This window comes from Leucopleurus acutus (genome assembly GCF_964270905.1).
Source record: "Leucopleurus acutus genome assembly, chromosome: 14".
NCBI classification, from domain to species: Eukaryota; Metazoa; Chordata; class Mammalia; order Artiodactyla; family Delphinidae; genus Leucopleurus; species Leucopleurus acutus.
Genome location: NC_139156.1, coordinates 16,601,465 through 16,617,622, shown reverse-complemented (window position 1 = coordinate 16,617,622; position 16,158 = coordinate 16,601,465). Strand labels below are relative to the sequence as shown.

General features: G+C 40.6%; 1 protein-coding gene and 1 long non-coding RNA gene across 2 annotated transcripts in view; both read right to left on the bottom strand.

Annotated features, from left to right (window-relative positions):
- LOC309971397 overlaps window positions 1-16,158 on the bottom strand; it is a 1,020,865-nt gene that overhangs the window by 770,240 nt on the left and 234,467 nt on the right. The window lies entirely within an intron of this gene.
- Window positions 1-16,158, bottom strand: part of NRAP (nebulin related anchoring protein) — a 69,896-nt gene that overhangs the window by 41,525 nt on the left and 12,213 nt on the right. Inside the window, 7 exon segments of the mRNA XM_082854859.1 lie at window positions 1,106-1,204; window positions 5,336-5,440; window positions 6,488-6,595; window positions 8,922-9,026; window positions 11,458-11,574; window positions 12,542-12,646; window positions 15,972-16,064. Of these exon segments, the coding sequence (XP_082710985.1) occupies window positions 1,106-1,204; window positions 5,336-5,440; window positions 6,488-6,595; window positions 8,922-9,026; window positions 11,458-11,574; window positions 12,542-12,646; window positions 15,972-16,064 (732 nt within the window).

Genomic DNA, 16,158 nt, shown 5'->3' with positions numbered 1-16,158 from the left:
AGCCTGTAATTTTAGGAGTGTTTTAAATTAACAGATTGAAGACCAAATGAAAAGTCAGACAACTCAAAGCCATGCTCAAAGTTATAAGTTTGCAAAAGATTTCCCTGTGGCTACCTCACCCACTGTTCTCTGAAGCACTTGAGGGTATGAAACTTATTTTTTTAACTTGCGGCAGTTCTGAACCTCTTGCTATGTGCAGGGTAGATACTCAAAGAGTAATTATCTAATGCCTGCCCCCATTGGAAAAAAGCCATCTTAAATCACACACAAGAACAGCCAACCAGACATTATATGATTCTCAGTGGAAGAACACAGCATCATCTGAGAAGCAGTCTTGCCCCCAAATTAAACCTGAACCTGATCAAACCTATAGATCCAACCACTATGTTACAGGCATTTGGAGGCCAGAGGAATACATGAAGTCCACAATGGGATGCAGTCAGCAAAGCTCAGATGTGGGAAGTGTTACAGGACAAACAGTTCAAGTTCTTCAACAAACAACTTGCAAGAAAAGAAAAGTGATAAAGAGGAAAACTTCAAGATGAAAAGAGTCTTGAAGACACATCAACCAATCACAAAGTGTGGACCTTATTTGGAGCCTGATTCAGACAAACTGTAAAAAACAATTATAACCTTATGAGACAATTGGAATGCTGAATGCCACCTAAACGTTGGTGATGTTAAGAATTGTTAGTTTTTTGGTGTGATATATTAAAATTGTATAAATACATTTTAAATTATTTTTATCTTTTAGAGATTCATACTAAAATATTTATAGATTAAATTATACAATACTTAGAATTTTCTTCAAAATAATATGGAGGGGGGAAGTGGATGGGCATATAGAAGCAAGACTGGCCATGAGTTAATAGTAGTTGAGCTGAGTGATGGGTACCTGGTTATTCATTATGATATTCTTTCTACTTTTGAATGTATTTGAAATTTTGTATAATAAAACATTTAAATCAAAGAGAGTCATCTCATGGTTGTAATAGGACACGTGTCACCATCAATGAAAGTCAAATCTTTGGGGAACCAGATATCCAGACCCTGCAAAGCAATTACAAGTCCCCCATATCCAGCTGGGCAGGGGCAGGTCACTTACATGACTCAGTTGCTGGGCGTTGATTTTGGCTTGAACAATCTGAGGGGTGTTGGTCACAGAGCTGTACTTCAGCTTGTCAATGCTTTGCCTGTAGTTGACCTGGGTAAAAAGAGGCAAAGAGACACAAGAAGTCATTTGTACTTTTCTCTAAGATTTACTTAGCTCCCTCCCGCTCAGCCCTACAGAGCCATGATTCTCAAATCAGCAGAGAAAGAATCAGATTCCATTTGGAGACCAAAAGACACTCCAAGCCAACAGATGGAAAAACAGTCCACTGAGGACTGAGTGACTTGAACAGGCAGCTCATAAAAGAGGTCAACTAAATGGCTGGTGAACGGAGGAAAATGTGTTCATCCACATCGTTAAATCAGAGAAAGGTATTTTAAAACCTACAGGCTCCCGGCTAGGCCCTTTAGTCAACTAGGCTTTCGCTCTGTTTGTAGCATTCAGATCACCATCAAACACCCCATGCATGGTCTTCATGACTCTGTTTAATTGTCCAAAGCCCAGGGCCTCTCCCAGTATCCCACACCGTGTGGCAGCTTCTTTAGGCCTAGCTTCTGCCTAAGACCTCCATACCCCTTCCCTGCATCCCCACTAGCTATTGCCAACTCTGTCCAGACCTCCACCTACTGCCTCTGGCCATACTCTGGCAGCTGGCTCTGCCCTCACAGGGGTAGTACTGCAGCCAGCACTGTACTTTCCTACCGTTTTCTGTCTGTCTAAACTAGACTCTGATGTCTTTGCCATTCTGTCTGACTGCTGTCACCTCCCTGGGTGACAGCCCACCCCAGTGAGTCACAGACCACTAGCTGGATGGCACTAGGCTGGCACTAGTCAGTGTTTGGCCTCATTGTTGGGGAAGTAGTAAGGAGTGGTGGGGACTGGGGCGAAGGGCAGCAGCTACCACTCAGCTGTAGGAGATGGCAATCCTGAATCAAAGTGGGGTTCAGAGTAGACAGTCTAATTACTCCAAAGAAACCAGAAATCTATATTATTATGTAAATTCTTACACTTTTTAAATGCTGGAAAATGGGTTCAATATTATAATAATGGGTTCAAAAATAGTTCAATATTTTAAAACCCAGTGACCCAAGTGAAACAGACCCAAGGACCAGTTGATACTGCATCTCTTCCTTGTATTCAGTCCATTCTTGCCTGTCCCAACATCAGCTAATAATAATTATGGCTAAAAAATAGCACTTACTATGCGCCTGGCACTATTTCAAGTGCTTTACACATATTGATGTATCTAATCTTCCCAACCACTCTGTGGGTGGGCACTGTTATTATCCCTACCTCACACCATGAAAACAGGCACAGAGACCTGAAGTGACTTGCTCAAGGTCACCCAGCTAGTGTCAGAGTTAGGTTTTAAATCCCAGCAGTTGGCCTCCCAAAGTGGCTCCCAGTCTACACACTATAAATGTGGTTTGCCAAAGCTGGTGTGCTTGGAACTGTTACTTGTTATCTTACAGATGGGCCGGGTGTTCCCTATAGCCAGAGCTAACTTTGTTTAGAGAGGGAAATGTATTCTGACTGACAAATAAGAAAAAAAAAAAAAGACTTACAAATTAGCTTCTAGAACAAGATCTAGGAAAAGCAGAGTGTTCCAGATACTGGGCCACAGAGTCTTTTGTTGGATTTGGAGAAAAAGGACAGCATTGCTTCAAGCTTTTTAGTTAATTATTCAAGGAGAAAAGCTTTTGCACATTCTGAGTTTTGGACATGGGGTATTTAAGAAAACTAGGAAATGTGAAGTCATTTCAATGTCAATCATTAATGAGATTATACTACAGTAGCTTCCTAGTGCATTAAGTTAGAGGGAAAATTATCATCTCATAATAGAGTCTATTAGAATTCAGAATTATGCACGATAAAATGTCACAAAACTGTATTTTTTAAACGGCACATTCCTTCCTGATAATGTTACATTAAGTATGTTGCAGAGTACAATTACTTTCCTCTGCAGGACATAATTAACACTCTGCATGATTAATTATATCTTTGCAACATCACGGATGCTTGGTCATTGCTTCAGTCTACTTTCTGAAAGGTCCCTTTGCTGAGGGTAGAGTCTCATTTTTAATGCTATTAGTGTTTATAAAATCCATCTGAAGGGAATGCTCTCTAATGAAGGACCGACCTGTGCTTGTTTATTTAAATTCATAGCTACTTGATCACCTTTAAGACTACCAGACAGAAATAGAGACCACAAATCTTCTTATAAATGGATTCCCCAAACTTCCTGAATACTAAAGTCCCTTCATTAAGGGTGGTAAATTCAAATTCACACAGGAGCCGGGAAAATAAAGGAGATGAAGGTGATAAAAGCAGCTGCCACTCCTTGCCAGGCAATGGCTACCATGCAGGAACTAGGACCACAGTCCCTATGTGAACTCTCACAATTTCTACAGATTGGTTCAAAACCAATTTTTTTTCAACACTGTGTGGCCAAACAAAATACCTCTGCAGCCTGGATCTGGCTCATGGGTTGCCAGTGTGGAAACTACTTCTAGTTCCAATTAATATTTCTAATCCAGTCTAGTTTAATTCACCTCTCCGACTTCCCCAGGAGAGCTGACTATAGTCCAGGTGCCTGGTTTGATCCACTGTCTTATACAGACAAACGTAACAGCAAGTCATGTTATAGTGGGAATACAAAATTGTAGAGCGCTCTGTTTTGTTTGCGCTATGAAACATTTTTTCTAGAATTCTACTGTGAAAATTGGCATTCAAATTTTACAAGATGCACTTGATCCCTCCAGTTTCCCAGGTAATGTACGCAGCCAAAAGAGAAACTTGGCTTTGGTAGCCGAGTTTAACCTTGAATTTCATTAAGGTGAAATGAATAAGTCAACTCGAGCAAACTTTCTGGGAAAAGGAAAAGCAAAATGTAGGCCTTTTATATTCTTCTACTTCCCATCCCCTGCTTTATCACACGTTTGATAAGCCCCTTTCATCCATCAAATTATCATTTGCCAATGACTGGCCTTCTTTGTCCTGTAAACTGTTAGACGCTGGAGATGCCCAGCTGAACCTGACACTGCTCCTACTCTGAGCAAAAGGGAAAGATGCAGAGACTGATCTACCAATGGCAAAGCCCAAGTCAACTGCTGAAGCTGTGCTGATCCCAAAGGAATGTCAAGGAAAGTAGCCCTGAGCATCCAATTAACATGTCGAACGATACATTAAATTATTGATTGATGGGAGATAACTTTCACTGACAACCATGATACCAACTCAGTTCTAAACCACCTTATGTACTTTTAAAATAGTAGATAACATTTACCTTTTTCTTTGTACATTTCTGTATTATCTAAATTTTCTGTAATAAACATGTAGTAAAATTCTTATAATTAGAAAACAACAAATGTAATTAATTATACATATTTCATTGGAGACAAGCCAAACTATAAATAAATAAAATCACTGCTGTAATAAATTAGTGGTACATATTATTCCACCCATATTTCCCGAGCACTCCTGGGGAAAAAACTTCAGTCAATGTTACCATTTCCTCTCAACTTATAGCTATTTCAGTTTACTCCCTTTGGTCCTTAAACATACCACACTCCAAAACGTTAAAAAAAAAATCATCATTGTTAGGGAATAATTACTTTCATGTGTCCAGCAGCACACACAGTCCCCAGACTCTAAGAGGTGAAATGGAACCTTAGGATTTTCAAGATGAAACCAGAGTTGTCCCCGCCTTATGTTGGAAATCTAAGAGTTTCCAAACGTGTATATATGGACTTCCTATCAGAAAAGAGTTCCCCTTTCTCAGTCCCTTCCATCTCCTCTGAACTGTTGTATCTTGTTTCTTTCCATCTTGCTGCCTAAGAATCACTCCACTGGGACTTCCCTGGTGGCTCGGATTCCCTAGGAATCCGCCTGCCAATGAAGGCGACACAGATTCGATCCCTGGTCCTGGAAGATCCCACAGGCCGCGGAGCAACTAAGCCTGTGCGCCACAACTACTGAGCCTGTGCTCTAGAGCCCGCGAGCCACAACTTCTGAAGCCCGAACGCCTAGAGCCCGTGCTCCGCAACAAGAGAAGCCACAGCAATGAGAAGCCTGCTCACCACAACGAAGAGTAGACCCCACTCACTGCAACTAGAGAAAGCCCGTGCACAGCAACGAAGACCCAAAGCAGCCAAAAAAAAGAATCACTCTACTGGAGGGAAGTGACAGGAATAAAGCAGAAAGGACTATTGGAAAAGGACATACATCTTTCAAGGGAAGCAGTTTCATTGTTGTCTGATAGGAAGGAGTAAGGGTGGCTGGGTAGTTGTAGTCGACAGCATTATGTTTGTAATTGGCCTTGTAGGCAATCTGAAACACAAAGAAAAAAACAAGAAAAGAGAAATTAGTCCCCTCTCTCTTTTGACCTTGTTTGAATGTCATAAAAGCATCTTTTAAAAATAACCAGAAACAAAATTAATTCAGTTTCATCACCTCCAAGGAAAATTAAATTATGTTCACACTTTTGTTTTTAATTAATTTGAATTCTTCTTCTTAATTAATCTAAAATTAGTTAATGTCATCTGTAGTACATTTATTTTCTCTTTCTTATTAATCATGGAACCCCTTGTAGTTTTTTGTTAAAAAGAAGCATTTGCAGACAAGTATGTAACAAAAGAGCTTCTTGGCTAACCCCCAGAAAATCAATGAAAAGTCAAGAGTCTTCAGAGTATTTAAAAAAAATTTTAAAGGTCAAATTTGACATTCTCAAGTAGAGGAAATTTGACGTCTGTATGTTTTAATAACGAAATCAGTTCCTTCTCAGTGTCCTTTACCTCCAAGATTTACAATTTGGCATTTGCAAACCTGTAAACTGAATTGACAAAGCCAAAGAGAGATTAATAGATCACATGCTATTGGGAAAAGAGGGTCCTGATCTATTTTGTTATGCCAGTATCTTAAGCAGTGCCTGGATACAGGAAGTTTTCAATGAACACTAAGATTGAATGAGTGAATGAACCAACCAACCAACCAACCAACCAATTCTAAATAAATCGCAATGCTTTGGAAATCTGAAGCATTTCACATGAGAATTATGCTCATCCATTTCTCTTTATCTCTCAGAAACTGAAAGTTTTTCTCACACTGGATCAATCACGATAGATCTAAGTACTCTTCAAAGCAGAGAAAGTTGCGTTTAATAAATTGAAGCTTTTAAAATTTTTCAAAGATTTTTTTACCTCGCCTTGGTTGCACTGATTAACATTTACAAACTCTTTTGGGTCAATCTTTACACAACAAAACACTGATTTTTTTAAAAAGGAGGTTGAAAAAGAATTGGCTGAATTCCTTGTGCCCCCACCACTCTCCACACCAACAGATCCCCAGGACCTGCAGGCCCTTCACAACAGGACTCACGTTGCTTGCCAGGCTTCCAACTTTCAGAGCATGGAGCATCCGTCTGTCCATCCCAGCTCCTTCATAGTGGCCTCTCATGTGGTTCTGGTAGTTTTCTTTATATTTATTCTACATGGGAACACAGAACCTTCAACAAAAGCATTCTCTCCCCAACTCGTTGAAGATAAACTACTCATCTGAATGCACTAATCCAAAACATACATGATTAAATAGAACCTATTTAAGTATTCAGTGTGTCTCTGAATTAAAAATAAGACAAACTTAAAAAAAAATAACTTAAAATTCAAGAAGTTGGGGTGAGGCAAGCACACAAGAAAACATAAGATCTGATGCACCCAGACGGCACAAAACGGACCTGATTTTTTTTTTTTTTTTTTAACATTTTCAGTTGTAAATATACCAGATTTTTCCAATGTGAAAACCCATTGCACAGGTGTGGAGCTTTCCAAGGACAAGCACTGATCGTACAGGGGCTGCATGCAAGCCCCATGCTGGGGGCTAGTACACATCACTGCATGCTATTACCTCCAGTTCTAAGTATATGAGGAATAAAACCCCAGCTTTGCCAAAATCTGTGACGTATACATGACACATTGGTCACTACCGCAACCACGTGACATAACGATGTTATGTCCCAAGTGCAGCTTACCAAACAAAGAACAAAACAGGAGGACAAGAAGTCATAAATAAGAAAAGGTGGGTAGCTTCTAATGAAGCTACATTAAAATCACCTCCCCTGGGAGGCCATGGAGTTTCCAGGCACTGAGAGTATTCCAGCAGAATACTATTACTCTGCATCAGACACAGTTCTACTCATCTCTGTTAATCTTCACAAGTGCTCTATGAGGAGGAGGGAATTATTATCATTCCCATTTTACCGAGGGCAAAATGGCTCCAAGAACTTAACGTGCCCGAAGTCGGCCACTTGGCTAATTGTGGAGCCAGGTCCGTCAGCTCCAAAGCTGGTGCTCTTAACCATGACATTTATGCAGAAGACATTCCTTACTGAGCCTCACGAAGTCCCAAGTGATTTTAAATTCTACTGTTATACGCAGCTGCAGAAGTAAAATCTAATAAGAACCTGCAGTATAAAAAAACAAACAAAACAACCAACTAATACTAAACTTTCTTTGGGTTATTTGTATGGAAATATGTTAATATAAATGTTTCAGACATTACATGATATTTCTAAAAAACTTATATGTTCTGGTATAATGTTATAAGTCATAATTCTAGTTACTACTTTAAAATGTATATCTCAGAAATAACTAAATTTCCTTGTCAATTGCATTATTACGAACTTTCATCAAATCTTTAACCGTGGTCATTTTTAAGTCTTTTGCCATTTACAGACAGTTCTGGGTGTACTCTGATGTTTTCACAAAAATGTTCCTATAAAAGGGTTTCATCTTCAAGGAATTCATGGAAAAGACTCTGACAAGTACAGGTTTCTGGTAACTGATTATACTGCTGAACTGAATGAATAAGCATTTTCAGAACTCTAATGGAAAACTGATGAATTCATAAAAGTGCTAACAAAAGACCAAGATGAAAAAAAAATTAATTACATGGGACTGAGTGAACTGATGAGGATGATTATAATTTTTGTGACTTTCTGTTTGAATTAAAAAAAAAATCTCACAAGGACTCAGAGGAAAAAATATACAAATCAATTTCCACTGCAAAGTAAAGGAGCTGTTGTAGTGGAGGATCCCTGGACTGAACGTCAATATCATGACATAGTATGAGCGTGTTTCATGTTTGGTAATTGCAATCATTGTTGCTTTTGTTGCGGTCACCCATTTACAATGCTTGGTGTCAGTTTATTTATCTCTTGTAAAAATAAAATACAGTGTGTGTGTGTGAGTTGTGAAAAAAAATTGGAATTAGTAAAAATGAGGGCAACAACAACAACAAAAAAGAAGTAAAATCATATAAACTAGTCCTTGATGTTCTCAAGGATACATCCCCAGACTTTGAGAATTTCCAAATCTGCAAATGCCACTCCAGCATATATCTGCTCACCTGTAAGATGGGGAAATAACACCTGGCTCCCTAGGTGACTGTGCAGGTTAACTGAGATCTTGTACTAATTTAAGAAGCACAAAGTCAAGTTGAGAGGGGACGTTGCATGCTCAGCCAGGCTCCCTCACCAGCATTCACCAGTAGGAGCCAGATACTACTATACACGAAGGATGCAAGAGGACAAGTACAGCCCTGAGGGCTCAAGGTCAAGTGCATGCCAGGGGATTTAGCACTCCATGGACCAGCCCCAGCAGGCAATCTCTATCAAAACTCATAGTATTTGTGCCTAAGACGCCATGCTTCTCCAAGACACCCAGATACATTCACGTAGACTGTCTCTTAGGAGACCTAGAAATTAAGGTCGTTAAAAAAAAAAGCCCAAACAGACGTGTAGGCATTAAAAACTCAAATCACTGGTGAATTTTGAGATCTTGCTCACATTCCTGAATTGAGGTGTTTCACAGTAGTTGATACTACGACCTTTCCTACTTTCCAGATCCTTCTTATACTCCACCTTGGAAACCAAAACACCAGATGCACAAGAGAACCAAACCCGAAGTCACTCTTGAAAATGTCACCAGGACTCGACTTGGGATATTTTTAGAAAACTTCCAACCCAAGATTTTAAAATACCAGGCATAGGATACTGTAGGTTAACAATATGTGTTTTCCTTTCAAATAGTGATAAGTAAATAATCAGTTTGGTTCTGAATATTAAAAATATAGAGCCCCTTTCAAGAGTAAGTACTTTACGATTTCATATAGCTCAAAAAAAATGGCAAAATGGTTTTAGATATCCAGACAGTGGATACTCTTGCGGACAGGTATCTGGACTTCTGGTCATGTCCTGTTTCTTGATCTGGGTGCTAATTACACAGACGTGTCCACTTGTGGAAATTCTTCCTGTTGTACACTTATGATATATGCACTTCTCTGTATGTATACTTAAGTAGAATTTAACCAAAAAAGTTACTTTACAAAAGAGTGTAATAAATGAGACCACTCATAGATGCAAAGTGTCTTCTAATTTTAAATGGCTAGCTGAGCTCCCCTGGGTAGCTAGATATAAGATGTGAGGCCACAGTTACTAAATAGACTCCAAGTCATCCCAGGTAGCTGGAGAAGGCAGCTGAAGGGTGGTTACCATTAATAGAGGCCTGGCTGGTTTGTCTTACTAGATAAACATAAGAGCAAAAGGAAATGGAAGGTTCCCTTGTGACCTCTTACCAAAGGAAATGCAACTTGTTATCATATCTTATAAAACATTTGGTGGGAATATGACTTTTAAAGTATGCAAGATGCGGGCTTCCCTGGTGGCGCAGTGGTTGAGAGTCCGACTGCCGATGCAGGGGACACAGGTTCATGCCCCGGTCCGGGAAGATCCCACATGCCGCGGAGCGGCTGGGCCCGTGAGCCATGGCCGCTGAGCCTGCGCGTCCGGAGCCTGTGCTCCGCAACGGGAGAGGCCACAACAGTGAGAGGCCCGCGTACCACAAAAAATAAATAAATTAATTAATTAAGTATTCAAGATGCATTGTAATGCTTACAATATGATGTAAAATTTAAAAAGTACACAAAACTGTATATACGTTGAATTCTAATTCTACAAATGTATGTTTTTATATTCATATATTAGTTTATGATATATTCACATAGAAAGAGGTCAAAATGGTAACAATGTTATTCCTGGGTAGAACTACATTATCAGCGGTCTGGTTCTAGTTCTGTCCCAGAAGTCTATCTGAACCAGAACAAGACACTTTACTTTTCCAAGCCTATGACAAAGCGAGGGCCTAGAGATTGCAAAGATCCCATCTAGATCTAATGGTCTCTGAGTCAAAAGCAAGGTTCAGCAAACTTTTTCTGTAAATGACCAGACAGAAAATATTTGCCCCTTCGCGGAACATCCCATCTTTATATCAACTCTTGTAGCTTGAAAGCAGCCATAGATAATATGATGTGTTTCAATAAAACTTTATTTATAAAAACAGGCTGTGGGCTGGATTTGGCACTCAGGCCATAGTTTGCTGACCTCTGGCCTACAGCATCAGAATCACGTGGAATATTTGTTTAAAATGCAGGTTCCAAGGGCTCAGCACCCATCTACTACTTCAAAGTATCTGAGGTTGCTGATGAGGCCCAGGAAATGTCACCCTTGTGATTCTGAGCAATTAGAGCACCACAGGTTAAGGAACACTTTGGGGTAAAAGACTGACTCTTAGGGGTTAGAGAAGAAAAATGTTTTAGGAAATTTGCATATCCTTTTCTGAGTTTCAGATAACTTGCTAGGTGAGTCCTATGAATAGCCTGCCAAGAGGCTGACAACTCAAATGCCTGCAGGGTCCCGACAGGCAATGCAAACAGAGAAGCTGCTATGAAGAAACTCCAGGACTTAAAAAGGATGTGGGGAGCTAGAGGGGAGATTTCCTTGCCAAACAGTCTTAGCAATTATAAAAATCGTAACCACTGGGTAGGCCAAACAAAACACAGTCTCTGGCAGCCAGGTCAGCCTCTAAGGCGAGGGGAATTCACATGGTACACACAACTTCTCAGAAACCTGACTACAATAATGAGAGAATGAGGGAGGTTCCACGTTCAAAACGCTCCCACCTTTGATTTCCGCTCTATAAGAATGACATATTGTTATAAAGCTTGTCTCCTCCAGTATTCTGGCAACTAGAAATGTATTGCTGGGAACTTGGGAATATTTATAACCCTGTGAGAATTCTGGGAAGAAACTTTTGAACCATCAGAGAAGGATTTAATTAGTTTGATCCTAGGCTCTCTTGTGAATTGCTTTTTACGGACTATTCGTTCTTTGGGAACTGGTAACTCATGTGTAGTTTATGCGGTGTTACACGGAACTTTTCATTCTGGGGTCGCCCCTTCACTGTCCGTCGGAGATAAAGGTAACAGCACACAGGTGAAAATGTCCCCGTACGTACCTCACTCACAAGCTTGTTCACGCTCTGAGCCCGCTTAAGAACCAGGTTGTCTTGGGCTGGGAGGGAGTGATAGTGTGCAGCGCCCTTCATCTTATTGAAGTCCTGCCTGTATTTTATCTGAAAGAAGCACACAGAGCATCTGGAGTTGTGGTTTTCATGCTCCATGAGAGAAGTTACTCTACGCTTACTTCACATTTAATGTCAACATTTATTTAATAGAATTTTCTGGAGGAAAAAATAATCACATGGGTTTTTCCTTCACTGAAGTCCATAAACCACTTAGCCCCTTTTATATTAACATTTTACTGCCCCCTTTCACATTTTTTACACTTTACATTCTAATTCTGCATGAAGAAAGGTCTCAAAATGATCATACCTAAAGGTATAATCCAAAACCCATTCTGCCCTTCGTTTTAACAATCATTTCTCATCCAGCCTCCAGTGATGAATGTGTCCTTTACTTCCCCTCTGAGGGCAGAGTGCACTCTTCTAAGGAAATGGGTAATAACTGAATAGTAACAAAGTAAAGGAGAAGGGCAAAGGGGGTATGAAATGAATGCTGGGCTTCTGATTATAGACCAAGTTCAAGTTGGTGTAAGATCTGCAGTGTGCTTGTCACTTTACCAAGTTTAATTATAGCTTCTCTTTCAAGGACTGCCAACTGGCTAACATTCTGCAAATAAAAATCATTTTATCAACTGGGTTACACCGAGTTTGATAATCATACGATTTATTTTAATCAGCTATTCCTCTGAAGTGCTCAATTTCTAAGATGGGTTATTTTGCAAAGACTCTCCTAACCCCAGCTTATCTAGCTGGACCGGTATGTGCACTTGCTTCAGCTGACTTCAAGTAAGTTGTGTGGCTTGTCCATGTCAATCTCCTTTGAAGCAGATAAATGTGACCTAACAGCATGAGCTAAAAATGCAGATGTCAGGAATTTGGATAGGAATTGAGGGCTAACATTCTGCTTTGACTCAGCCCTGATAAATTTAACTGTACATAGGTTTCAGTAAGCACAGCCTTCAAAGTCTCATTTCTCCTTCTTCTGTGGCTCTGTGGGTCGCCCCAATGTGGCACTTACATCACTAGCGAGTTCGTTGGCTTTCTTGGCATTCTGATAAGCTGGGGTGATCATGGCCGGGAAGCTGCCCTTCCCTCTGCGCTCGCCATACTCTTCTGAGTAATCCTGCTGGGTCAATCAAAAAGTTTAATCAGTAATGCTCCCCTCCTGGAATGGGTGGGGGATTAGCAATGATCTCTCCTACAGCCTGTTCCCATGGAGGCCCGTCCACCTTGGAAATTCCTGTGATCACCCCTAAGAGCAGTAGCACGTGGTCATTAAGGTGGTAGACACTAGAGGTAGACCCAGCACACAGTCAGCACTAAATAAATGGTAACTGTTATCATTAGCATCATCATTTCCATCAGACAAATCAAGATACTCTGTGAGTCTCCTAGGCCTATGTATTTTGGAGTATTCATTTCTTACATGACACCTGGAAAGTCCTTCTGTCTTCCAGTAGTCTCGAATGCCACCGTTCTCAGGCCCCTTAGCAGATCTATGCAAAGACACCTTGATGTTCTACATACTGTCTCCCGCAGTGATGGATTCATTTCATTTACCAAGAAAGAGATATCATGTAATTATTTGAATTTTTGTAATTTGGCTGAAAAGACTTCACACTGCAATAAGATGATCTCAGCTGGGACCAAATGTATATTTCAGACTAAGTATTAACAATCTGAGTCTTAATTTCTTCCCTCCTCCTGCTCCCATCACCCAGGCTCTCCCACAAAGGAGAACCTTCTCTCTCACGGGACTGTCATCGCGTTACTAGTGTAAAACTTCCCCAGCAACCAGAGGTACTTCAAGACTCCGTCAGATGCTACCTTCTCTCCAGGGAACTCCTCCCTCACTCCCAGCCCCACCCCAGGCAGAATCAGCTGCTTCCTCATCTGTGTTCCCACAAATCTGGAACAGCCCTTAGTGTGCCCCCTTGGGCTCATGACTCCATCTCTCTCCAGCCTCCTCCAAAGCAGGGGCCTTCCCTGCTCCAGCATCACGGTTCAGAGTCCAGCACACATATTCTCTTAAATGAAATAGTTGGGTCAAATTAGAATGTCCAGGCTTCCTTTTCATCCAATAATGACAACTGTTTAGCCTGGGTGCTCCTTTATGCTTGGCTGCCAGAATGTTCTGGGCCAAATGTAGTAAGTGAAAAAAATAATAACAACAAAGACTCTCAAATTCTTTGGTAACCTCCTTTTGCCCATTCTGCTTTACGGTTTGGAGTTGGCTTGTAGCTTCATTTTAACTTCTGTGCTTATGTGAATATATATTGTGTATGTAAATCTTTTTGAGACCCTTAATCCTATTGGGGAGTTGACAGGTTATAAATAATAGGTTACATCGTATAGTCCATTAACGTAAAAAACTACTCATTAAAAAGAAAAATGGGGACTTCCCCGGTGGCACAGTGGTTAAGAATCCGCCTGCCAATGCAGGGGACACGGGTTCGAGCCCTGGACTGGGAGGATCCCACATGCCGTGCATCAACTAAGCCCGTGCGCCACAACTACTGAGCCTGCACTCTAGAGCCCGCGAGCCACAACTACTGAAGCCTGCACGCGTACAGCCCATGCTCCGCAACAAGAGAAGCCACCACAACGAGAAGCCCACGCACCGCAACGAAGAGTAGCCCCCGCTCCCCGCAACTAGAGATAGCCCGCGCACAGCAGCGAAGACCCAACGCAGCCAAAAATAAATAAATAAAATAAATTTATTAAAAAAAAAAGAAGAATGAATTGTTTGGTCTTTTAGGCACTACAGATATTTATAGTGTATCTGACTGTCCACCTGCTTCTCTATCACTCCTTCCTACTCTCTCCCTGGTGAGTCACAGTAAATCACAGTGAAATGCCACAGGATATGGAGTCCTCTCGACTGACAGCTGCTGGGCAGTGCTATCGAATGACACCCACTTTGATTCTTGTATTTGTTATTATCATGATGGAAACTTCAATCAAAATGTCCTAATAATCAAGGTTCCACTATGATACTATGAAGTTACATTTCATCACTGTGTATAGACAGGTCTAGATACACACATGAAATTATATGCGTGTGTTACAACTAGTGGCAGATAGGATAGTCCAAATTTAGAACAAAATACTTTTTGCTAAATATGGAAGCCAAATATTTTTTAAACTGACTTTTAAAAGTTGTCCTGAGCATTCTAAACAACATATTTACAACATGAAACGAATAAAAACGTATTTTCATTGAGTTTTAAGCACTGAGAGACCATTTAACTGACTTATCATGAAATTTAATAAAATGGCCTTTTAAATTCAAAACCAAACGTTTTTGCTCAGATAGACATTTGCAAAAGGGTCAAAACCTATCTTCACATGCATTTTAAGTTTCACATGAATATATCCCCAATATAAGCAACTTGGTTTTCTGAAGAAGAGAAATAAGTTATTTGTTTCCTTTTATAAATTATGTATATTGAATGTCACATAGGTTGTAAAGTCTACCCAGTGCCAAAAAATTTAAACAACTGTCAAATTAAGAAAGAAGTATCACCCAAGCCCACTGAATGCACCCTTCCGGTCACACGCTCGGTCTTCCAACATTGTTTACTTACAACCATGAAAAAAGAATGTTCCCTTTTTCCCTTACAACACCTGTCTAGTACCAGAAAATCAGAGGGACGTGCAAATAAAATTAGCTGCAATTGTCACTCAACCTTTTTACATCCTGCCAAGATGTAGCTCATTTAAGAAGTGAAATTGAGGGCTTCCCTGGTGGCACAGTGGTTGAGAGTCCGCCTGCCGATGCAGGGGACACGGGTTCATTCCCCAGTCCGGGAAGAACCCCTATGTCGTGGAGCGGCTGGGCCCGTGGGCCATGGCCGCTGAGCCTGTGCTCCGTAACGGGAGAGGCTACAGCAGTGAGAGGCCCGCGTACCGCAAAAAAAAAAAAAAAAAAAAAAAAAAAAGAAGTGAAATTGAGAAAAAGGGTTACTTTCTCTGGCATATTGCTTTATTTAGCAACCTAGACAAGAAATTCATTTTCTAAGAAAATGAATGCTGCTACTCAGTGAAGTGCTCCATATTTTTCAAGACATGCATTTTGATCCCTTTTGCGCCTATGCAGTGACAGGCTAAACACAGCCAGTCGTAGTCCTTGGGACTTTTCTTCAATGAATAGATGAGGATGCTTTATTCCTGGCAAGCCCACCATTCTGATATAGGTCCTTTATTTTTAAAAAAGGAAAGAAAAAGTGCTTAGAATCTGTTTTCCTAAGCGAGTCAAGTTGAGCCCTGTGTAATTGTTTGTTTGCTACTTTCAGGCTTGGAAATTCCACCTTCCATAAATAGGGCAAAGAAAAATCACAGCCCAACCCCTGATTAAATGGTCATAGGTTGTGTCACAGGCTAGAGGGCTGCCAAACTGAGAAATGACCATCGAAAAGGGTCTCTCAGGATGTCATTTTATCACATACCTGGCCATACTGGTCCACATATTCCTTTGTCAATGTGCCCTCAGCTCCAGCCACTCCCTTCGTTTCTCCTTGATATTGTTGATGGTACCTCACCTATTTGAAGGGGAAGGATAAATTTAGCCTCTTATGCACAGGGGTCAGAACAGTAAAAATGAACGTCTTGTGGAATGTTCTTGTTCTGCTTGGA